Genomic DNA, 26,573 nt, shown 5'->3' with positions numbered 1-26,573 from the left:
AGCAATGTTCTTGAATCCTAAGAAGAGGCATGTATCTTAAAACAATTTTTAAATAGTTAAAAATAGATATAATACTTAAAGAAAATAATTTGGCACTGTGACATGACTGTAAAAGTACAGTACCAATGGAGTATAAGAGAGAGGTTATATAGATTTATAGACCATTAGGCTTGAAATGGACTTTACAGATCATCTATTCCAATTTTCTCATAAAAATGAGAAAACTGAGCCCCAGAAAGACTAAGTTATTAACCCAAAGTCTCAGAGTAAATTATTGACAGTCTCAGATGTCCTGAAATCAGTCTGATATCATTTCCATTTTCATTCTGCTTTTATCTTCAGTATCTTTATGAAACAATTAAAACATTTAGTAATTAGATTTTAAAAATCTATTCCATTTAGATGAACCTAATTAAGAGTTGTGCAGATGTTCACTAGAGGATGACAATTTGTAGATTAGAAGCAAATCTAGTAAATTTGGGAGGAATGTTGGGTACAGTTGCAAAAATAGATGTGAGTAAATGACTAAGTTATTTAAGTAGACAAGTTTGTTTTAAAACAAACACTTTTATGGAATGTATTATTTATGGGACTTTACATTCAGTTTTGATTTTCTAGCTTAATAAAGGCTTAAAATAAGCTAGGACTATAAAAATGAGAAAACAGCTGGTTGAGTTCTAGATTTATTGAAAACATTGATTTGAAGTAACAGTTTCCCTTTGTCTTAAAATTCTGTGAATTCAGAAAGAATCTCAGAAAAAGCAGTTTTTGATTTTAAACTTAAATCACATTAATACGTTAGGATAGTGGATCTCAAATTTTACCATGAATCTGAATCACTTGGGGGATTTATTAAAATACAGATTGCTGGGCACCACCCCAGAGTTTCAGATTTGGACCTGAGAATTTACATTTCTAGTAAGTTTCCAGGTGATGCTGATGCTGCTGGTCTGGTGATCACACTTTGAGAACCACCAGATTAGAGAAAACAAATTATAATAAAAAGCAATCATACTCTGGTGATTTAATTATAGACTAAAAGCTAGTTTCTTTGATATTTGTTACATAAACAATTTCCATCGATGAATGTTTTCATACATTACAGGAAAAACATAATGATGACATTGACACATTATATTATGAAGTCCTTGTGAGTTATTTTAAGATTAAATTATATGAAGTGTTTAAATTATATTGCTGAATGTACTTTTTTATTATAGTAATATACTTATCTGAAAATTAGGAATGTGTGGAGTATGTTAAGAGAACTCTCTAGTCACTCCACATCCTTGTCAACACTTGGTATGGGCAGTCTTCTTAATTTTAGCCATTCTAATAGATATGCAGTGGTATCTTATAGTGGTTTTAATTTGCATTTCCCTAGTGATCAATAAATTTGAATACCTTTTCATCTGTTTATTTGGCATTTACCTCTTTGGCGAAGTATCTTTTTAAATCTTATTCCCATTTGCTATTTGACTTTTTAGAAAAAATATTGCATTTTTAGGATTTTTCATATATTGTGTATACAAATTATCAGATACATGATTTGTGAGTATTTTCCCCCAGTCGGTGCTCTTAACAGACACTCCTTTTTTTCTTTTTTTTTTAAAGAGATGGAATCTTGCCATGTTGCCCAGGCTGGTCTTGAACTCCTGGCCTCAAGTGATCCTGTCGCCTCAGCCTCCCAAGTTGCTGGGATTATAGGCCTGAGCACTGCACCCAGCTTCTTAATAGATTCTTTTGAAGAGAAGAATTTTGATGACATCTCATTTATCAATTTTTTCTCTTATGGATTATGCTTTTGGTGTTGTAGCTATGAAATCTGTGCCTAACCCAATTTCCCAAAGATTTTTTTTCTAAAAGTTTTATAGTTTTAGGTTTTGCGTTTAAGCCTGTGATCCACTCTGACTAAATTTTTGAATATGGCACAAGATATGAGATATAGATAGAAGTTCTATATATTTTTTTTGACATATGGATAGCCAATTGTCCCAGTACCATTTGTTGATGTGAGTATCTTTTCTCAGCTGAATTGCCTTTGTGCCTTTATTTAATCAGTTGCACATATATATGTATATATATATCTGGACTCTATTCCACTGATCTTGTTTTCTATCTTTATGCTAGTACCACACTGTATGGATTACTAAGGCTTTACAATAAATCTTAAAATCAGGTAGTGTTAGTTCTCCAACTTTGTCTTTTTCAAGGTTGTTTTGGCTATTTATTCTTCGTCCTTTGCATTTCCATATGAATGTTAGAATCAGCTTGTCAATTTCTACAAAGAAATCTTCTGACATTTTGATTGGTATTGTGTGCCTTTCAGCCTAGAAGCTCTCTCAGGATACTAAGGTGGAGCAATTATAGGTCTCACTTCATGTGAATCCAGTCATTCTTCTTCCTTGCATGATGTCTGGTGTCCTGTAAACCTTTTTAAAAAATTTTTTTATTTTAATTTTTTTGGTTGCTTCACGCCGGAGAATAAATCTAGCCCTTCATTTTGGCCTGAAAATGGAAGTATTATGCTAGGTTTTTGATAAATAAGGGAGTAACGTCAGACTTGTACTTGAGAAAGAGAATTGGTGACAACATGGAGGAAGGATTAGAGGGAAAAGAGATTGAAAAAGGAAATCGCTAAGGAAGCGAATCAATAATCTGAAGAAGAAACAATGAGGATTGACATTAAGGCAGCTATAGTTGGAAAGGAGCTAATAGTTGACTTTAGTAAGCTAGGTAGATCTTTATGACTAGTTGGATATAGAGGAGGCTAGGAGGGAGGAGTCTAAGATGACTTTAGGTTTTAGGTCTGAACATATGATTTGGTTCTGTTTGGTTGCAGAAACTGGGTGCCTATATGTGGGATGCGATTGATTGGAACCTCCGATTTTATAAATAGTGCTGTAGTGTTATAATTGATACTCTGGAGTTCAGAACCAGTTACTTAGGGAATAGTAACAGTTTTTTAATATCTGTCTTTGCAGTTCATTATAATTGTCATCTAAAAACAGATATATTAATGGGTGATTATTCTCATTAAAGAAGTAGTTTACTTCACTCAAGAAAGAGTTCTCTTAGAGGTTTCTAGTAGATTTACGTGTTTATAGATCATTATTTTTTTGATAGAAAGCTTTTGAAAATGGGAAAACAGAAACAATCCTGGGTGGGAGTCACTGATGATTTATGTCAATTGAATTGAAAATAAAACACCTTAAAAATATTAATATAAGTAGTCAGAAAAATAAAAATGACCTTATAAAATCTGATATACATCTTTTCAGAAACTTGCACTATATGGAGGTACAAATATAAGGAGATATGCTATATTGGATGGGATAAGTACTATGATATTTGTAGTAAATTATGATCGCTTATTTTCTGGAGTTGTCAATGATTTAAATTTTAAAAGATTAGTTTGCCATTATTTTCATGAAATCAGATTTATTTTACTTTCCAAAAGTAGTAAGCATAGAGATTATTCTCCAGCAGAAAGGAATATGAAATACGGTTGTTCCACTCCTTTTGTGATTGTGACCCTTCTAGTCTTTCCTCAAGGTAATGTTTCTCAGACCAGAATACTTCTCATTTAGACCAACATTGGAGAGTTAGGTAAGTAATGGAGATTACAGTCCCTGTCATCTCAGGTTTTACAGTCTAATAAACTTCTTATTAGATATCTTAGAACTTATGCTTATAAGATTTGAGGACAGAATTTGTTTAATTAAACTATTCCTTCATTGACTTCCTATTTTAAAGTAGGCTGACCCTCTTTGTAATCTTTTTCCTGGTATAAATTTATTTAAAGTAAGTGTAGTGATATGCTGGCTTAAAGCAGTTGCCATCCACATTGCATGCTAAAGATCATTAGCCTTTTTTTGAGTAGTCATCTCATTTATGAACCTATTTGATATTTTTGTTCCTGATCACCCTAGTTCTCTCCCGATCCCCTTGCCCTCCTTTTTTTTTTTCACTAGAATGATTGCCCTGGCATAGTAGAGATGCTTTCTATGCGTAAATCTTAGGAGGGCATTTAATAAAGTCTTACGACATGGAATTGGTGATACCCAAAAGGTGGCGATGATTAAGATAGTTAGGAGAATGGACTCTGTTATTTAATAGACCCTGATTTGAGTCTTCTCTCTACAGGTCATTAGCTATATGACTTTAGTTCAGGTTACTTACCCTCTCTGAGCCTTGTCTTACTTTCATGAAATTGGGGATAATAATAGTATCTTCTTCCCAGAGCTATTGTAGTAAGGATTAAATGAGATGGTACATATAAATTGCTTAGCATAGTGTCTGGGATGTAGTAAGTGCTCAATGAATGTTACCTATTATTTATTTAACTTGTTGAAAGAAAGCTAAGAAAGGTAAGGTTGTCAAATTTATGTGTTGTAGAAAATGGGGAGGCTAGCTGATGAATTAGATGACAGATTGAAATTCAGAAAGACCTCCACCTCCTGAATGAAATGGAATGCCTGATTTCAGAGTCATGAAATCAGATGGCCTTTAAGTTTTGAATTTTAGATTGAAAAATTCAGTGGCACTAATATAGGAAGGGGAGGGGTCTTGCTTAATAGCAGTTTCTGTTGAGATGTTTTTTTAATTGACAAGGCCAACTTGTGATCACGAGGTACAAATGTAATAATAGTATTATCATAGTCTTCATTGTTTAACCCATGCTATAATTATTGCTTTTTATTCTGGAGTCCATCTTTCAAATGATAAATGAAGCATGTTTAAATGAAGGCAGGTCAACTTGGTTGGAGGAACTTGATTGTGATTTATCCTGGGAAGCAAAAGATTTGCAGGGTAGGAAATGCTTAATAGTCACCTTCAGATAGTTGAAGGATTATGATCTGGCAGAGAATTGAGATTCTCTGTATGACCCAGGAGGTAGCTCTTTGTAGCTCTGGAGTAGAGGATCAGGGTTCGAGTTCTGCTTCTGATATTGAGGTAGAATCAGTTAACCTCTTGGTGCCTCAATCTTTTCAACCATATGAAGCAGAGATTAAAATCACTGTCTGCAGACGTTATGAGTTGTAAATAAGTTAATGTATGTGAAAGAGCAATTCAGATTTATTGTTGTCATTGCTTGGGACTGATTTCTGTAGTCCTTTTTTTTTTTTCTTTTTATGAGACAGGGTCTTTCTGTCAGGTAGACTGGAGTGCAGTGACATGATCACAGCTTGCTGTAGCCTTGAACTTCTGGACTTAAGGGATCCTCCCTCCTCAGCCTCCCAAGTTGCTAGGACTATAGGCATGTGCCACCACATCTGCCTAATTTTTTACTTTTTTGTAGAGACAAGTTCTTTTTATGTTGCCCATGTTGGTCTCAAACTCTTGACCTCAAGCATTCCTCCCACCTCTGCCTCCCAAAGTGCTGAGATTATACGCATGAGCCACCATGTTTGGGCACCCAGCCTTTAGTCCCTATTGAAGAGGGATGATTTATGTTATACATAAAATATTTCTATGGGATTATAGTTCTGAGAACCTCATAGCAGTGGTTTCCTGGGGAGAGAGTTTGGGGATTGGAGACACCACATTATTGTACTGTTTGAATTTTTCAGCCGTATGCTTTATTACTTTTTTGACTATATGCTTTATTAATTTTAAAAACTTTCTTTAAAGTAGGTGGGAAAACCCCATGAGTCAATAGATACTAGCTTAAGTGAAGTAGAATATTTTTATTAAGAGTCTTCTGTGTTTGAGGCATCATGTTGAGTGCTTTACCTACATTGTTATTTAATTTTCTTAATAAGTATATGAGGTTTAAGCCTCATTTTCTTTTGTCTTTGCTGCCATGAATTCATGCTAGAGCTCTGGTATTTGGTTAAAGCCAAGCTCTGGGTCTCCAAGTTGCACGCTGTAGATAAGAATTGGGCACAGGCAAGGACTTGAAGACCAAAGAGAAATGACAGTCATTGAAATTATGTTGGTTGGGGAAATGCTGCTGTAAATACTGCTTGTGGCCTTGAATTCACTGTTTCTTCCCAGTCTATCAGGGATTAGATAGGGAGAAATGGGCAAGAATGATGTGGAAAAAACAGTTAAGTCAAATAAAAGACAGACCTGACCTTGAAGATTTGGGGGACATAATAGGTAGGCAGAGGGGGTCTGTGGATATGTTTTTTTCATTTATTTATTTTATTTTTATTTTTTTTAGAAACAGAGTTTCACTCTGTCGTGCAGTCTGGAGTTCAGTGACATAATCACAGCTCATTACAGGCTCACATTCTTGGGCTCAAGTGATCCTCCCATCTCAGTCTTCAGAGTAGCTAGGACTACAGGCGTGCACCAGCACACCCAGCTAATTTTTTATTTTTATTTTTTTTGTAAAGATGGGGGGGGTCTCACTATGTTGCCCAAGCTGGTCTTGAACTCCTGGCCTCAAGTGATCCTCCTGCCTTGGCCTCCCAAAGTGCTGGAATTGCAGATGTGAGCCATTGTGCCTGGCCCTGTGGATATGTTTTAAAAGGATAGATGCCTGTGGCTTGGGTTTCATAGTGCTTGTGATGAGTGCAAAGATTGATTTCTATGATTTTATTAATTTAAAATTCATTATAGAATTTATTTCAAGCAATATTTTGAGCTATACCATTACTATGGTAGTTTATAGACTATTAATACATTCTAAGGAAATATCTGTCTGTATAATGAAAGATATCATGGTTACCATTACTCTGAGGTAGAGCTATTTAAGTCAGTCAGTCAGTCAGTCAGTCTCTCCTTCTCTTTCTCTCTCTTAACAGAAGATAATATTTAGGAGAATCTCGTTAGGTAGAAAACATTATTCATTACTTCATGGCTTTTGCCTGAAATGTATTTTACTTATTTCTGTTCAGACACTGTGTCATGTGCCTTCCATGGTAACTTTAAGTCAGAGTTGAGGTCGGTTATAACTCCACCATTTATTAACCATGTAACTTGGGCTGGGGCAAATAGTTTAGTCTCTGTGAACATCTGTTTTCTTATCTCTACAACGTGTTTAATAACAACTAATTCACATTGTTGTAACAGGGTACCAAATGAAGTAGTATATGCAAAGTGCCTGGCATGTGTTCAGTGAAGATTTGTCCCTTTTAAAAATCTTTCTTTTTCCTGTGTTCATTCCCAGTGTTTTTGTTTGACCATTTATACTCTAAATTGGTCTCTGTGGAGAGGAGTGAGCACATTTGTTTAGCCTCTGTACTCTAGTCTGGTGAGCATCTGACAAACACTTACTCATCCTTCAAGACATAATTGGAATTTACGCTCACCTGTTAAACCTTTCCTACTTTCTGTGGGCAGTGTTAACTGCTCCTTCATCTTGCTTCAAGGCATTTTTTCCCCTCTGCCTAACATGTAGTAAGCACTCAATAAACATTTGCTACATAAATAAGTTTCTGAGCTTGAGGGAGGGGTGCTGTGTTTACAAAGCTTCTCATTGAGCATTGCAGTCTTGTGATTTCAACTTAGAGCTGTGGAAGTCAGTAAAAACAGCTGAGAGTTAAGGAGATGGTCTTCACTTGCTACTTTTTGGTTCCAAGGGCAAAATGATTTCAGTATTTAGGCTAATTATATTTGAAGAGTAGTTATCTTTTCTGTAATCAGTATAATGGCAAATAATATTTTGTTAGTGCTTACTGTGGGCTAGGCCCTCTCCTGATCATTTTACCTACATTATCTCATTTAGTCCTTATATCAGCTTTATGAATTAGGTGCTACTGTTATTGTACCCATTATGCAGAAGAGGAAACTGAGACTTGTCAAAGTGACTTGCCAAAAACTACATAGCTAGAATGTAATATAACATAGCCTAGATTTGAATGAAATCTGATTTCAGAGCTGGTTTTATCAGTTACTGTATTATACAACTTTGTTCTTCTGTATTATTCTGATAAGGGACTTGCATACATAGATAAAGTAAAGATGACTATAGAGGTGGCTATTGCTTGAGGATTTTTCCCATGGTCACTGTATTTGTAAAAAACCCAGCTGCTTACTACCTTGTGTCATGCACTGTTAGACTCTTCACTATGACTTCCAGTGGGTGGCAGTTATCAAATGTACATTCAGATTTAATTTTACCACACTAATATCTATGTGGAAGAATAATTATAACTTTAAAGTAGACTGTAGTGAGAAGCAACTAGGTTTCCATTAAATATTGCTCAAGCAGTGAATAAGTCATTAAATTCAACTCCTGATGAATATATAATGATTGCTTAAGATGAGGCTGCCAGGAAAAACATACACACATACACACACACACACACACACACACACAGAGGTAGGTGTAAGTGTAAATATGTGTCACTAGAGATAGTTGGAGCTATATTTTCAGACAAGGGGGGTATTCTTATTGTTTTTTTGGTAGGGAGGGGTTGAGTGTCGTTTACACTGTAATTTGTTCGAATTTATCTAAAAAGAATAAATCTCTTGTTTACAAGAAGAATCAAATTTTAATTTGAAGAGATTAGGAAATACTTATTCCCTGTTTTAGAAAGTAAAATCTCCTTGCTCTGTATGTCTCATTTATTGTAAAAAATTTAAAATACAGTCAGGCAATTCCCTGCCTCCGTTTCTTTCTTCCTCCTTGGAAAATGGACATATGTACTTTATGACATTTAATATTTATCAGATTCTTCTGAGTATATGAGTCATGTTGAATTGTCAGCACCCTCGTAAGAATACTAAATGTCTGCTTTGTCTTAGCCTGGTATTTTACTAATAAAACCCATGAAGTCGAATTTAGTCAACTATATATAAGCGGTGCTGTTCCTGTTTGGACATGCCTGTACATGGCTTTGTAGAATAAAAAACACTTGATTCTGCAATTTCTATTTGTTTAGGACAGAATTTCAGGAAACAGCTTGGCCCTGGGCAAAACTATGCAATTGAATCAGAGACATAAAGTTAGAAGGGATAAGTAAGTGAAATTTGTCTTGAGGGTGTGCCTCTCTAATACACACATATGCACACACACACGCAGAGACACACACATATACACGTGTCCTGCTTTAAAGAAGTTTTATGGACCTATAAGGTACAAAATATTTAGTTCTGCTCTAGAGATTAGGGAGGATTCTGGACAAGGACCTGTGGCTGAGAGCATGGGAAATAGCAGAACAAAGCAAAAAGACATCTGGTTGTGTAATGAGGTAGTGTAGAGATAGATGTGTGTGGATATGCTAGGGGAAAGACGGCATCTTCATTTTTATGTCTGTTTCTACTGAAGACCTGGGGGATGATGAAGGATTTTATTTGGCTCTAGGTTCCATGTATTGCAGGACCTGTTTCATCTCTGCTTCCCAAACATCAGTCCTGGGCCTCCAGCAAGAGAGTTTATTTCTCTCTAGTGCATGCCTTAGGCTACAACTATAGGACAGCTGTGATTAGGGAAGGGCCTAATTAAGAATAGTTGGTCAAGAACATTATATGCCAAGATAAAGAATCCTCTGCTCCCTCATTTGCTGTTGCTTTTTAACTTATGGCCTAGAAAATGACATTATACTGAATGAATAAGTTATGAATAGACCCTAGACAACATTGGAACTAGCTCTCACATTTCCATGCTCTGCTACACAAAAATGACCATATTGCTACAGGTTTACTACCTACATCTTTTTACCATAAAGGGTCTGGAATTTGTCTTACTTGAGAGTCTACATATATAAAAATAGCTAGTTTGTCCACTCCCTTCCTTTCCTTTCTTAGACCTATCTCTCTCTTCTTCATTTTGCTCCTGGCCTTTTACATTTAAGACAACCAATGTTGATGGTTACTATTTTGCTTTCATATTTGTTCCTGCCTCAGCCATCCTATTCCTTTCATTGAAGTCTCATGAATTTTGTTTTCAGTTGCATTTGATTGCAACACTAAATTACCCATTTCTGCTTAATGTTGTACTGATCGTGTAACTTTAATACCTTCTCAGTGCTTCAAGAAGAATAGTAACGTTGTAGTTACAATATTGGTGTTAGTGCGTTTTGACATTGAGTAACATGATGTGTCTAATGAATAGTGTGGCTGCTTACATTGCATAATTACGGGTTTGTTTAACTTTAGGAAAATCATATGCAGGCCCCATGTGGAGACTTTATGTCAGATGAGTATCAGAGCACTTCAGTCTAAAAAGAGCCCTTCAGTGATTATCATTCTTTGTTTTTCTAGGATTTGCTACTGAGTAGGAAAAACCAGACTGAAACAGAAACCATCTTTAAAGGATGTGTTTAATTCTGTGGCCCTTCCTGGTCTAAATAATACCTGAAAGTTCTTCAGGTAACGCTGTTGTCTGTCCACAGTGGTTTGGCACAGTGTTTGGGATGGTGCTGACCAGGTCATTGGCACTGGCTGGCACTTAGAGAAACAGCTAGTATTTTTATAATGTAAATAAGGGATTGTCTGTACCCTGTGGAGATTGGGGTGGAGGTGGGGGCATATTTCAGCTACTTATTTTACTAACTTCTTGGAACAATTTCTTAATTAGTATACCAGGTGACAGGCCTCTTAGGGTCACTAAAGTCCCCCGTGAGACTTCTCCATGTATTTATTGGTTTGTAAATGCATGTTCAGCTATGTTTGTATTCATTTGACAAATGATAGCAAGGGCTGCCTGTAATACACAAATGCTCATAGAATGGCACAGTGAAGAAATTTAAATATCCCTAGCCTCCCCAGACCCTGCTGGGGGCAGGGGAGGGCAGTCAGAGTTATAATTAATAGAAATGATTTTTGACTCTGAATTCTATTCAGAAGTATCTCTGCAATGCAAAGCTTTCCAGGACTCTTCCTTTCCCCTTGAACATGTCTCTCTTGCTCTTGGTTTGCTGCCTGGTGGTTAGTCTGGAGCTGCTTTCATCTTTGCTGCCAGTGCTCCTGGCCTTGTACAGGCTTAACCTCTCAGCATCTGGAATTGACTTAGTAATTCTCCTAGCATTCAGTTGGTGAGTTGGTTGCTTTTATAGCACCTCAAAATTAGCTTTGCTGATGGGAAAGGTCACTCTTTTCACCAGTTAAAACTTCTTAATCTTCTAAAAGGGAAAAATCATTTTCTTTTTCTTTTTTCTTTTTAATCAGTGTCTTCTACTTTTGAAATTTGGAAAGGGTTCCAGGACCAGATCTGATAGTCTTTGAGTGGCATTGCCCCATGTCCTACTTAGAAGTATTGCTTTATACTAACAGACTGCCAGGGAGCTGAGCTGAAGCCTTTGACTTTCTCCTGAAGGTTTGTTCCCTGGATATTCATGGAGGAGTTAGGGGGCTCTTGTCCTTCTCCTAGTGTTTAAACACCTTTTTGCACAGATGGGCAAGGGTACAGCCTTTGCAGTTAGGAAGCCTGAGTTGGAGGCCTGGCTCTGCTGCTTGCCACCTTTATGGGCTTGAGTAAGTTGCTTCAGTTTTCTCGTATGTAAAGTGGGGTTCAAACTACCTATCTCTTAATATTACTGTGAGGTTTGATGTAAATATGACATGCTCAGCACAGTGCCGGCACATAATAAAGTGTTCCCTAATTGTTAGCTACAGCCATTTTATACACACACACTTATATACAAAATCTATATTTCATTTTTGTCATTACTTTCCATGCGTTATTATCTGTACCAAACTTCTCTAATACCAGGTTTGCAGGGGTGTGTTAAAGTAATGCTTTTCTCTCTAGGGTCATCATTTTGTGAATTTTAACATCTTATGTGTGATTTCTTCTCTCCTTCACCCCCCCCATCCCATGCTGGTGCCAACTTTTTTATTATGGAAAAATCACAGTGAAAAATAATAGGCAAATGTATTTATATCACATGTCCTTTTTACATTTTAAGTCAATTTAATACCTGTGGTAGGACAATTTATAGTTTGGTGAAAGAATTTTCAAATATATGAAGTAATGGCCTTAGAAGAATATTGAAGGAAGAATTGCTGTAGTTTTTTGTTGAATCCCAAGAACACCTAAGGCATCATTCTTGCCCTCAAATGGAGTAAAATCTCTTTGGAGAAAGGAGGCAAATGCGGAAAAGAAAGGCAAGATTGTTTATGGTGCCAAAATATTGAGTGTAGGTGTTAAGATAAATTAAGGAAGGAGGAGTTCCTTCTAGGCTGGTACAATTTAAAAGCAGATAGGGCTTGAGCTCAGCCCTTGAAGGGTGTGTGATTTAATCTGGTATAGATTCTCAGGGAGGGTTTTCAGTGAAAGAGTAGGAGAATTTTGATATTGGGAACATACACTGTGGGATCATGTAGCAGGGAGCCTCTGGCTGGTCAGTCCCTCCACACCCACCCCATACCCCCAGCCACTTTGTAGTCAACAGCCAACTAACTCTGTTTCTGTGTTTATCCTTTTTACCCCTCCAGAAGTCTCCGGGATTTATTTGGCCTGTTGGCCTTTTTCATGCTGCACAGTGCACTTCTTTCCCCACCTCATTTCCTTTGTAGAACAGGACACAGATTCCTTGTGACTTTCCTAGCCAGTGTATCTGAAACACACAAGTCAGGTTTTTTAAAAAAAGGTTATTGTTGCAATAGGGAAATAAGAGTTAAAAAGAACAATGAAAAGAATCACAAAAATCATTTTAAAATGGCTGTGGCATGTTGCTACTTGATACAGATGTTCTCATGACTGGTCTTCAAGATACTATTGGAAGAGTCTCTTCTAATTCCTGTCTTAGGTAGCCAGTCTCTCCAGCCTGGAGCAGCAGACCAAGACGTGCTGACTGTAGTTATCTGACTGTGCATGCAGTGCTTCCAGGTGTGCTGTGATTCTAAGTTCATTTCAGGACTACCTTCCCGATCTCTTCTGGTGTTTTCCCTTCCTTCCCTTTGTTGCCTCAGGCTGCACTATTCTTCCCTCGTTTCTTCAGCAGCTTGCCCCAACATTCTTGAGTCCTGGAGCCTGAGTTGAGGCTGCCTGTAAGTTATAGTTGGCCTCCAAGTATTCTTCCTTTAAGCTTCATGCCTTCAAAACTGACCCAGGCCTGGCTTATTTCCTGCTGTGCAGGAAGGTTTCTTTGGCCTTGTATTTCAAAGCACTATCTGGTTCAGGTCTTCCTAGCATCTATGAGACCCTGGTAGTGAGAACCATCATCCCATTTATTTTATTTTGCAAACTTTTATAGCATTTGAATGGCTCTGGCACATTCTGAATGCTTTAAAAAATTAGCTCGTTTAATCCCAGAGGAGGATTGTCAACGTGATATCTATTCCCTCTGATTTAAACTCCTGACAGACTTTCATTTTTTATGCTTCAAAGACTTTTGCTCACAATAGATATTTTAGTGGGTTCCTGTTTAGATTTGGGGTACCTCTAATTATTAGATTTTTAGAAAAGCAGAGTTTATGCTCTTAGTCTTTGCTCAGGTTACTAGCTTTACCCACTTTTTTGACCAGTTCCGGTGTCAGATCTAATGCCCATAAAATACACTGATCCACTAAGAGAAAAAAAAGAACAAAAAAAACTTTCTTTTAACTAAATAATGCTTTTGTGAAACCAGGAATCTATTTTTAATTATTTTAAGTGGAAAAAAATTAAATTATAGTTTAACCAAAAGCTCTAACCAATTTTACTGAAATGTAACTAAATATGGTAAAATGCCCATTTGTAAATCACAGTCACACATTAGGATATAAATTGTTTAAAATTCTCTTCCTGGTTAAAAATGATTTTTAATCAGTTGTTTGTATGTAGCAACATATACATGTTGATACCAGCAATATCTGAGCAGCATGTCTCCTTTATTGACATTTGGACATTTTAAAAACATCAACCTGTGATTCTGATGGTCTAACAATGTTATTTGGAATATGTCTTAAGTCTTTTCTCATACATCATTTTGTTTGGGAATGTATACAGAAATTTTTCTTATATAAATATGACACTCTCCCCCTACCCCCGAACAAACTTACATTGAGATACATGTATATTCTCTGCTGTCTGATTGTTTTATTTTATTTTATTTTATTTTTTGAGACAGAGTGTCGCTTTGTTACCCTGGCTAGAGTGAGTGCCGTGGCGTCAGCCTAGCTCACAGCAACCTCAAACTCCTGGGCTTAAGCAATCCTCCTGCCTCAGCCTCCCGAGTAGCTGGGACTACAGGCATACGCCACCATGCCCGGCTAATTTTTTCTATATATATATATTAGTTGGCCAATTAATTTCTTTCTATTTTTTTAGTAGAGACGGAGTCTCACTCTTGCTGAGGCTGGTCTCGAACTCCTGACCTCGAGCGATCCACCCGCCTCGGCCTCCCAGAGTGCTAGGATTACAGGCGTGAGCCACCGCGCCCGGCCTCTGCTGTCTGATTATTAAAAGCCAAAAGGTGTTCTACCAGAGCATGTTAACCCAGGAGATAGTCTATGGAATATGCTTTATTAAGTGACTATTAGAAAATTAAAGCATAATTTAAAAGTCTAAGAAGATAATTTTTAAAAGCTAAATGTGAATGGATTTTACATGTGATTTGAATATGTGCATTCCCAAATGTGATTTAGAAAAGTCAACTTTTCTTCTCTTTTTGAACAGCTCAAGTCATTTATTATCGAACCACACTGACCACCCTCAGGCCTTTAGGACTGCTGGGGTGCTGGGAACCTTAGAGGGCCTTCTTGGGCTTGATGTTTATGTGTTTCCACACCTCAGCTGTGGTGCAGTCTACTTTGGTGACTCCACTGAAGTCCAAGGTGGTGATACGGGGCAGGGTGCAGAGCACGTAATGCCTATACCCCTTCTCTTCCCCTCTGGGGTTCCCATGGAGTGTTAGGCTCTGGAGCTGAGGGAGGACAGCCTCCCCCCAACACTGGATGCTGTTGCCATGGTGATAGAGAACACTCAGGTTGAAGAAAGTTGTTGGGACAGGGTCAATGAAAGTCAGGTCCTTAAAGGACAGGTCAGCCTTTCATTCAATTTTTTTTTGGAGTTTTAAAATTTTTATGATGCTGTGTTCTCTTCTTCTGGTCTATTGGATTATATGTTTAGAGCTTGAGAAAAAAAATTAAAAGCACTTTTAAGTACGTTACCCTGCTTTTCTAATCTGCTAGTCATTTTTTATAGACTCCAGTTCCCTAAGGGTATTTTAATTTTATAATCATAGTAAGCATGATTGTTTTTTATCCTGACTAATAGATAATTGGAATACTTAAAACATTTTTAGATCTGTTTCTGCTGATTCTTACTCTTGGTGGCTTGTTTTCTTGTGTGTTTAGGGTGTGTGAGTTTTTTTATTTGTTTTTATTTTTGTTTTAATTTTTGCTTCCGGGATCTGTTCATTATCCTTAAAAATTATTTGTAGAGATTATTTGATACCTAGGATGAAAGTGTCTTCTCCAGAGAGGAGTTATGTTTGCATTTGCCAGATACCTGTGGGTACTATCAACCTGAGAACACCTACCAAGATCAGAGCTTAGGGGCCTGGGATAACTCAGGTTAGGGGAACCCAGGCTGCAAATCCAGGTGGGCTGCCTTGTGATCAGTTTTTCAGAAACGTGTTTGTTTTCTCTCCCCTTTCCTCTGTTCTGCTTAATGGCCAAGGCCAACCTCCCTACAGTCCCAAGGAGCAGGGAGGGATTACTTCTGGTTCATCTTTCTCCCAGAGAGTGAGGATCCAGCTTACTATGGGAGGGTATGTGACTTGGTGTTCTGTTGCCTCAATTTCTTTTTTGGTCTCTAGATTTTGCCGTGGTTATTTCTTACTATCTTGTGACTCTTGTTTTTAAGATTTCCTTTTTTTCTTATTTTATTCAATATTTTTAGTTGTTTTCAATACGAAGATTGGTACAAATAATCTAGCCCACTGTTATTAGAAGTGGAAATCTTCCTTATTTGCTCTTTAACAATCCTGTGAGGTTTCTGTGGCAGATCATATATACATATATATATATATATATATATATATATATATATATACATACATACATATATATATATATATATATATATATATATATATATATGACTGGGCTGCTTTAATGGATGAGAGAACTGAGGCTGAGGGAGATGCAGTGACTGATTTAACATCATACAAGTAAGTGGCACAGCCTGGAACTCCTGAGTACGAGTCTTTTTCTTTCCACCCCAACACTGCTTTTAAGCCTTCTTCTACTGAGTGTATTCAAATTTTGAATGAAGCTGGCATATGTTGAGGAGTTTTTAAAAAAATATGTCATACCTTTACAAAATTATTTAGACCATGGACTGATATAGATTATATTGGTACAACTCTTCAGATCTGGCACTTTAAGTGGAAAATAATTGCAATTTTTTTTCTTTCAGCTGAAGTGAGTAGTGAATATAGTATGGACAAGGCGATGATTGAATTTGCTATAATGGATCGGCAACTAAACCATTATGTAAAAGCTGTTCAATCTGCAATAAATCATGTAAGTTTATACCACTCACCTGGTTATATTTGGTTATAGTTCATTGACCTAGAAATAAAAACACAAAATCAAAATTCTTCTCTAACCTTTAATATTTCCTTATCTTTAGTGTAGCAGCTATTAATTTCCTCTTAATTAAGAAGTCTCATAAAATAGGAATCTTAAATATTTTCCTGGCTAGGCCACCTAGATTGATTAGCATATTAAATCTATTTTTGATTGTCTTGTATTTTTTTGTCTCAAAATTTTTAGTGTAAGCCTCCTTTGGATATGAGTAGATTTTTATAAAATGCTGAAAATTCCATGCAGCTTGTTTTTGTTATATTAGTTTAAACATACAATTGAGACCAGATTTAATTACTCATTCTCTAGCTTTAACTAATATGCATCTATTGCAAAATTCTTAGAATCAGATAATATGGAAGAATTTTAGAGCAAGTTTAAAAATAAAGAAGGTTGGCATTTTGGTTTTTCCAGAAGCCAAACTTATCTTTGTTGACTCCAGCTGTCACAGGAACAAAACATAGGCAGTTAAGGTGGGAACATAGCAACATCCTTTTCAGTAGTACTGTGTTGAGTAAGAAATGAGCAATACGATTGCAGTAATATTTCTGAGAAGTCCTTTGTCCTCTCAGCAGTGGAAACTCCCTGTTGAATTGATTTCATATACCTGTGTAGTAGGGTGTCTTGTACTTCTGGTTTCTTTATTTGTCTTTTCTTATTTACAGCTATGGGAAAATTCAGAAAATCAAATATGTTATAAGATTAGCTATTATTCAGTGGAAGATAAATTTTTTAAACATTGTTTAATACTTAAGCCAATGAAATGAACATTATATGGTTATGTTAAATTTTCTGGTTTTTTTAATGGTTAATATTTATTAAATGTAGTATTTATAACTATAAGGATATCTGCTTATATCCAAATAACAAACTCATTTAGTGTGTAAAATTCTGATGTTTCTGGCTATTGTGCGTGTTAGTTCTGGTCCTGTGAATATTTCTTCTGTAGGAAAATATGAAAATGCCATCATGTTGACTTCATATTTGAAACTGGGTAACAAATACTTATACCAGAAGCTTTCAGTTCTAACTTAACCCTAGAACCAACCAGTTCCTACTCCCAGAGATTCTGATTTCGTTGGTCTGGAGCAGGATTGGAGCCCCAGTATTTTTTAGAAACTCATTCTACTATGTATCCAAGGTTGAAAACCACTGACTTAAAAGAACAACACTGACTTTATAAAGTCAAGTGGTTTTGCTCCCAAGGATCAGAATTAGGCCTATTATATGGATTTATCTTGCTTTAACCCTTACATGGATTATCTGTAGAGCTTATTTGATAGAACTTTCTATCTTTAACTTCATACTGTGTAAATGTAACAGCACAGTGTATATTATAGGTAAGAAAACAAGATTTTGTAGTCAAGAACTTAATGTTGATTTTTTTTTTCTAGTAAACTTGAGGAGTCATAGATACTTAAGGTATTTTTACATCAAAATTAAACTGTCCCCATTTTCAAGAAACTGAGTCACTTATTAAAGAAAAAATTTAAACACAAAGAATTCCCACCCTCACCCACATTCAATAGTTAACATTTCTTAAATCTTGAGGTCTCATCCCATTACCCTCACCCAACTGCACAGGGAAGATTATGCTTTGGGTTTTATCCCACTTTTCAGCCTGAACCTCACGCTATACTAGAGTGTTGGTGGTTCTGATACCTATCAGGAAGGACCCTGGTGTTTTATAGGAGGAGGAAACATGTTTATTTTTCTTCTATGATGCAAATTTATGCACTATTCAAGCTTGTTAAGGTTTCTAAGACCCAAAATTATAAGGGACATAATGGGGATATGACCACTGTTTTGAAGGAAATGACGTAGACCACTTTACATACTCAAAGTTATGGACATGGCTATCATTGCTTATTTTGGTGAGGGATAAAGAGTGAACAGCAACTTGAGAGGGGCCATTTCTTTAGAAGTAACGATGGTCTAGGGATCAGAAATGATTCCAAAAAAAGAAAAAGGAAAAAAAGAAAGAAAGAAAGAAACCCTTCCAGCTCTAGTTTTTCCACATTCTATGTTACGGTCCTTGGTCAGGGAACTAAGAAACTTCTTGGGACCTCATGGTCTTTGTCTATAAGATTCTTGGCCTGCCTATTTCACAAGGTTATTCTGTCAAGCAGATTAGATAATGTATATCAAAACACTTTGGCATTCATAGAATTTGATGGAGCTATAAGATAGTATATTATTGCAAACCCAGATTTCCAAACAGAACTCCTTAGGAAGGTGAAACAAAATCTTTCTTAAAAGCAAGTACTTTGTTTTGGGCACTTTATTTCAGGGTACTTTGACTTTGACTTGTCCTACACTGGAATTCAAGAATCATCTAGGATTAGATATAAGCTACTTAAGATACAATATGAGATGTTCATGGTCTCCAAAACAAAGAAATTGTTTTAAATCAGATTATTGAGGAAAAAAAGCAGATAATGGGGCTCCATACAAATCCCATTTAACCCTTTGCTCTTTCATACACCTTGAGAGTTGCCGTGCTTCCATTACTATATCATGTGCCTAGATTCTGATCTACCCTGTGGTCTTCCTGTTTATGAATTTTCACATAGTCATAGAAAGTAAAAAGAACTTTTTTTAATCATTAAAGAGTATTTGAGTTTATTTAAATAGACATCTGTCTCCCACTCTTACCTTCACAAAATTCTGAAGGTGATGCACCTCTGAAAAGGTTTTGAAAGTTTACTTTGGAACCTTAGAGGTATGGGTTGATTTACCAACAACCCCTGGGAAGTCCCTTTGGCAATTAGTAGAAGCTCTCAGATTGCCTTCCTTTGTCCTTTGAGAAAATAGGGCTACTTTATTCTACAGTGCCTGAAGATTTTATTTGGAATCAGTGTTTATTTCAGTGCTCTGAAACTTAAAAAAAAAAAAAAAAGGCTAGTTTGTAGAGGGAATATTATGCAGGGAGCACTTAAAAAAGTCCCCAATAGTCTCTAAGACATTTATAAAAACTTTCAGTATAAATGGGTTATATACCTGTCACAACTCTTTAAAAACTTCACGTGGCTCTTCGAAGAGTTGTATGTGCACTCTTTGAAGACTTTCAGTCATGATACCACACATGTGATGAAAGTGTTTTGAGAGCTCTAATGATACACAGGTGAATAGTACAGTTACTTCTTTTACCACTATTACTGCCAGGGAAAAACTGTTTTCTCAGTGTCATGCTGAGAACAGAATGATGTTCTGAACTTTAGACTTCTGATGACCTAATATTCCTTTCCTTGTTTTCTAAGTTTTTATTATTTTAGTACATTGAAAGGACACTATTGGCTGCCCTTTTGTTCTCAAGTGTTCATAAGGAAGTGAGTAAATGTATGAACATTTGAATAAATGTTTATATTTGAATAAACATTCAAATAGATATTTACTAAGCACCAATGTGCCAGGCACTTTTAGGTACAAAAATGTAGAAAGTCAATTGACAGGGCTCTCATTACCTTCACATTCGAGATGTCTGAAGTCTAGAACAGGAAACAAACATTTAACAAAGAACAATACAAATGTTATTTCATTATTATTGTAGCACAAAGGAAAAAAAGCATTTAGGGAGACTTAATATAATAACTCAGCGGGCAATAATATCTTGGGGTGGGAGTTGGGAAACCCCTTCCTGAGGAAGTGATATTTAAGGTGAAAGTCAAATGAGCATCAACATGGGGAATGTGATAGGTAACTTCTCTGTTTATGTGACTTTTGCATGAAGTGGAACCATCTTATTTCTGATTATCTTGATGTCAGAGTTTCAGAATGTCTTGATCCAAAGACTTAATTTGAGAACTTAGGCCAGAGAAGCCCTACCATTATAAATGGAAAGTTAAAGTTCATGAAATAGTTGAGTAACCTACCTTAGGTTGGTCAATGATTCATTCATTAACAGATTTTTGAGTGCCTACTGTGTGCTTAGTAATGCAAGTAATGACAGTACTTTATTAAAAATGATTTCATTACTGGTATTCTACTTCTTAAACAGAGGTTACCCCTCTTGAAATGAGACTTTTTATTGTGTAGTAAATAAACCCAATCGTAGTACAGTGTGTTTCTGATTCTGTGTTTATGGTTGTTTTAAACTAAACCTGTAGTCCCATCCTGTGGGATTCAGATACTTGAGAATAGGCTTGTATGCTGGGCACTAGTTTAGTTCAAGGAATCCTCAAATCCATTTTTAGATTTTTTTTCAAATAAGAGATGATAAAAAGTCCGGCCACTATCATGAGAGTAGTCCTTGCAATTTTCTTTATAACCTTAATTCTCACGAGGCAAAAGGATAGGAACCCTGAAGCTAAACGACAGTGGCCTAATAGCTTTGGATTAGTGTCACATATTTTTTGCAATCAGTGATAAAATATACATCCTCTTGTGATTTTGGTGAGCAGTACAGCCCTGGAGTTTAGCAAAAGTAACTAGAGCTTGAGATTTACACCATACTTTGGCATATGTTTGTTTTTTTTTTTTTAATCATGATCCTTAATTGTGTAGTTTCACAAACTTTAAATCTTAAAAGAATTGTAAGACTTTACTTGTATATTGTTCTTTTAGTATGTGCTGCTTCAGCTTGTTAATTTATTGGAAAATCCGGAGGATGTATGTTTTTTTCGCTTTCCTCTAGTATTCTTTCTTATGCTACTTGCATTTTACAGATTATGTGAGATTTTAAAGCATTTCTATTATATTCTAGCCACATATTTGTTTTTGTTTTTTAAGTAAGTGTTTTATAACAATTCCTACCAAAAGCCTAGTGAGGGAGAATATTTTTTTTTCTTAACTGGAGCAATTTGGTGCTATATTGGCCCATTTGTGTGGTTTCTTATAAATCAGTTTCATGGATTTGCCCTATGTACTGTGGTTTTTACTTGATATGCTAACGTGAGCATTTTATATGCTTTTTACAACTAATATGTTGAGAGTTAGAAGAGTAGAAACACACTTAATGTAAACTGTTGAAACCAAGGCAATCTTAGACATAATAAAAGAATGAGGTGGGTCAAAGGTATAGTTTACCTCAGCTCTGGTGTTGTGCAACTAGTTTTGACTATTTTTGATGTATCACTTCCCTGAGTCTCCTTACCCTTCGGCCTTCATCAACTGGTAAGCTGTCCTTTGTCTTACTTTAAAGTTGCTTTAATATCTACTACCTTAACATGAAATCTTATGGGGTATCTTGCCAGTTGGGAGTTACCATTTTAGTTAAACCAAATTTGGGGAGAATTTCTCACTTAGAAAGGTAATAATTTATTTTATAGTATCTGAAGGCCATTTCTGGGCCAGAGGATGTGATTTATTAAATATGATTACCTACTGACCGAATATAGGACTACATCCCATGCTTTTAGACTGTGTGAATCACTGACAAAAGGGGAGAGGGGGGAAAATAAGTTTGGGGTTATAAAACTTGAGGCCAGAAAATTCCAGAACATGAGAGAAATTACTGTTGTCAGCAGAATAGCAGGAAGGTAAGAGATGACAAGGGAGTGGAATTAGTGAAAAGCTCTTGGAGTCAGAGAGGAAAGCACTGGGAGACCACCCTCTTCTCCACTCCTTGTCCCCAACACTTGGCACTCCACAATGATGTGTGCCTCTTGTCACAAGTTTTCAGATGAGTCATAAATGAGCCTTTTCATCTATAGGAACATGCCCAGATGTGGGAATTAACAGGAGCAAAAGTCAACTTTAGGTATTCACTCTTTAGCCACTTGGCCCTGGAGTATGTCTATTTCTGATTATTGGTAATTAATTTCTATTTCAGTGCTTTAGGACTCCCTCTACAATTTTCTCAAATTAAGGTTGTATTTGTTAACATTTTGTCTAATACACAGAGTTAGGTCTGAATGTAGTATTCTAATTGAGTTGCCTCTATAGGAAAGAAGCTACATATAAAATTTCTTAGGTTACCAAATAATATAGCTACTAATAGGTGAAAATTCTGTCTCATGTTACTTTGAGACTGATTTTCATGGTCACTTTATAGGAACCCATCTTAGTGTTTTGAAGGTATAAGTGTTAGATTTTAATCAGAATTATAAAATGTTTACACTCTACTGGGCCTTACTGTGCCTCTAGTGCAGGGTTTCAAGAGTTTGCCTCATACTACTAATTAATGAGAATGTGAGTAAGTATAATAGGAGAATAGGATTTTGTGGTCAAATAAGTTTGGGGAATGCTTGATGAAAAGAATTTCCTTACAGACTCCAAAGCCGTTAATTTGCTTTAATGCAACGTGATTCTCCAAAGGAAGGGGATATTCATAAATTTCCCAAACTTAGTTAACTAGAAAATCTCTTTGAGGAAGGGATTGATATTCTAAAGAACCCACTTTGGGAAATGCTGCTGTATTCTCAACCCCCTGATTTTACAAAGGAAGCAAAGAGATGGGCCCTGCAGTTTGTTTGTGGTAGAATTTTTGTGGCATCCGGGGAACTAGGGAGTAAGTCAAACTCCCTACCTGAAAGGGCCTTAGAGATGCTTCTACGTAGGAGATCAGGAAAGGGCCAGTCCTCTGAAAAGAATGCATTATTCCAACAGTGAAAATGAGGAAGGGAACGTTTTTTAAAATATGCAGTGATTGCTTGGCTGTCAAAGTCTATTTGAAGCAAACAAGACCCCTCTGTAGAATGATGATTTGGGAGAGAGAAGAGAAGGAAATGTTTTAGAGGGGAAAGGAAGGGAAGGAGTTACACCATAGGCAGAAGGAACACTGCAGTAGTGTGGGCAGGAAGAGCTACTGACCCTTGAAAGGCCTGGTTCACCACAACCCTCCGGTTAGACACTGGGATGCCTGGTGTGATTGTTGAACACCTTGGCCTCAGTGTCACCAGGCAATCCTAGCAGCTAATTGCTTGAATTACTTAAATGATATGAATGTTCTTTAATACAGCAAATTGCTGGTTATTTCTGACCGTGGACATAATCCACATACAGCATTAAACCCTTATTTTAGATAGTCACTTTAGCCTCCTTCTAATGTCAAACTTTTCATTGTAATTGGTAAGTATTAAAGGCCTTTTACAACTGTCTGGCAGTGGTGCTGGGTGGGCTAAGTGTGGAGAGAAGTAGGGAAATAGATTGAACTGGCGAATAGATCACTGAATGTTAAGGTTCACTGTAAAATTAATGCATTGTTACAATGTGGAGGTGAAAGCAAAGTGGTCCCCCCCCCTTATCTACAGTTTCACTTTCCATGGTTCCAGTTATTTGCAGTCAGCCATGATCCAAAAATATTAAATGGAAAATTCTAGAAATAATTTATAAGTTTTAAATGGTACGCCATTCTGAGTAGTGTGATGAAATCTCATGGGTTCCTGCTTGGTCTCTTCTTCATCACAAGAAGAAGATTTAGTATGGTACAATAAGATATTTTGTGAGAGAGAGAGAGAAAAAGAGAAGAGGGTACCCACATTTATTTTATTACAGTATATTGTTATGATTGTTCTATTTTATTGGTTATTGTTAATTTCTTACTGTGCCTAATTTATAAATTAAACTTTATCATGGGTATTTATGTATAGGAAAAAACATAGTATGTACAGTCCTGTAACATGTAACAATGTTATGAATGACCACATATGAGACAGTGGCCCAGTAAGACCAAAATACCATATTTTTATTGTACTTTTCTGTATTTACATACACAGATACCGTTGTGTTACAATTGCCTACAACATTCACTACAGTAACAGGTTTGTAGCCTAGTAGCAAATAGGCTATACCACATAGTGTAGGTTTGTAGTAGGCTGTACCATCTAGGTTTGTGTAAGTGTACTCTATGTCCTTGGTGGTCTAGTGGTTAAAAAAAAAAATATATATATATATATATACATATATATAGATAAAAAGTAAGTGTGGTCTATGATGTTCGCACAATGATGAAATTGCCTAATGGCATTTACTGGAATGTATCCTTGTCATTAAGTGACATGTGACTATATTTATATAGTAACACCCCTATATCTAGGGTTTCAGGCATCTACTAGAGGTCTTAGAATTTATCCCTCATGGATAAAGGGGAACTACTGCACTTGTTTATTTATTAATCTCATAATTAAGTTGTTCAGTTAGTGCCAGTAGTATGGTTAGCCCAATAAAGATAAACCTCTTGACATATATACACAAAATAGCTACAAAATAATTTTAACAGTGAAATAGTTTGACAGAGACAATAAAAACTTGCATAGGAAATTCAGAGTAAGGGAAAAGAGTCTTTGATTAAAGTCTGGCTTTTCTGCCCTATAACTGTAAGCCTCAGTTTCTTCTGAAAATGGGGATGATAATATAGGTCATAGAGTTCTAGTAGGGATGAAAGTGATAGCATGAAAGCACCTAAAACAGCTGTGTCACACTAATTTGTAAGGTTGTCTAAAATGTTCTGTAAAGGAAAACTCATTTCCCTTGACGCAATTCAAATAGTATCTGAAAAGGAATTTTAAGTTAAAGTTTGGAGAGTAGAGTCACAGCAGGAAACCATTGGGAAAGGCCAGAGATTCTGTTCTTTGAGGGGTTGAAGGAAGGACCTCTTTCCTTCGAAGGGAGTTCTCTGGTAACTGGGGGAGGAGGTAGGGGTGGAACTTAGTGCTCATAGTCAGTGCTGTAACCAGAAAGGATTGGGCAGAGTCAGGGGGACTGGGCTAATGCAGAGGACAGTGAGCAGCATGACATTTGGCCAGTTGCATTTGATGTTCCCTGATAGTAACTCTACCTGTGTCCGGAACAACAAAAAAGAGAGTGTACCCTTTAACATATGCCAGTTAATGGTGATGCAGGGATCATTCTAGAGATAAGAACCAGACAACAAAGTAAAAATTGGCAATTTTTAATTCAGGAATAACTTTTAATGTTTTCTTAGATATTTAAGTGAAGATCTGAGGAAATGCAGCTCTAAAATATATTTCTGTGCACATGAATACATTATTTTGCTGTTTATTGAACTGTCTTGCTCACATTTTTAAGTAATTTTTATTTACTTTATTAGTAGTACTCATTTGAAAAAATAATTGAGAGAGAAAAATGTTAGATTTATTCTCTGATGTATCATGTGCAATTGTCAGCTATATGTCAAATGCATAATATCTATAAATTGTTGACAAGTGAGAGGAATAGAAAGAATATAAATGGAGAGCATGAAAATGAATCTTGTTTTTTTCAAGCCCCTATGTGAGTTTGCACCTGTAATGGTAAAGAAAAGCTGTCTCATTCTGAAGTGGAGCTAATGCCTGGTGAACTGTCCTTGAGAGGATGGAGAAGATTGCTTTCTATTGTTTCTCTCTTAGAGCATCAGGCTTCTGGCAGTAGTAGCACTTTCATTCTTTTGTGTCATCACCAACCTGATATTTTAACCACTGGAGCTTTTTAAATTTCATTTCTTTCTGGGCTTCCTTTTCTTTTTTTAATGTTTTATAGTACAGCATTCTTTAAAATAGTGAAAATCCTTATCTTTATTTCTCATGGGCTAACGTAATGCAGTCAGTTATTATGAATAGTTTTTAATTTAGTGATCCTCTTTTATTCTTTGCTTCATGTTAACATCATTTAAATTATCTTCTAATAGAAAGTAATATTTAGAAAGTCAGCACTATTTAAAATTGGAAACACTAACCAGAAATAATGGGACGTGATTGCCCCATGTGATTGATTTCCAGACATTCTAACTTTCTTGCTTTTTACCTTCCCCTTGGCTGACACCTGCAAGGTCTCACATGCTTCCCTCCCTGCCTTCCAATTGCCTCAGCTGTTTGTGGTTCTTGGGATGGTGTTGGTACCAAAAAGCAAGCCCTCTCTACCCATCAGATTACTCTTGTCACTCTGAGGTTTGTTTTAGCCCTCTGTATGAAACAGTAGCCAAAACTGCCTCATGAAATACTAAGAAGGAACTTTACGTGGAGTGAATTCTGGGTATGCTCAGAGGGCCCTTCTCTTGCAAAATCAGAAATTAAACTTGACACATAGGTGTAATACCATGTCTTAAGAAGCCTCAGCAAAAACATTGTATGCTCAGTTTTCTCTTGGAAGAAATTCTTAAGATAGTGCTTAAAGTACCTATAAAGAATATAGATGAAATTAGAATATGTTATACTACATTTTCTGTAATTGTAATGGAAGTGCTCTATCAGAATATGAAATTAAAGTGGTTTGCTTTTATAAAG

At 36.2% G+C, this 26,573-nt stretch overlaps 1 protein-coding gene across 1 annotated transcript in view; it reads left to right on the top strand.

The window, feature by feature from the left end:
* Window positions 1-26,573, top strand: part of NSMCE2 (NSE2 (MMS21) homolog, SMC5-SMC6 complex SUMO ligase) — a 209,717-nt gene that overhangs the window by 26,314 nt on the left and 156,830 nt on the right. Inside the window, exon 3 of the mRNA XM_045561475.1 lies at window positions 16,244-16,350. Coding sequence (XP_045417431.1) covers window positions 16,244-16,350 — 107 coding nt within the window. The remainder of the gene's footprint in view (window positions 1-16,243; window positions 16,351-26,573) is intronic.

Source organism: Lemur catta, chromosome 9, assembly GCF_020740605.2.
Source record: "Lemur catta isolate mLemCat1 chromosome 9, mLemCat1.pri, whole genome shotgun sequence".
NCBI classification, from domain to species: Eukaryota; Metazoa; Chordata; class Mammalia; order Primates; family Lemuridae; genus Lemur; species Lemur catta.
This window is presented reverse-complemented; position numbering and strand designations above follow the sequence as displayed.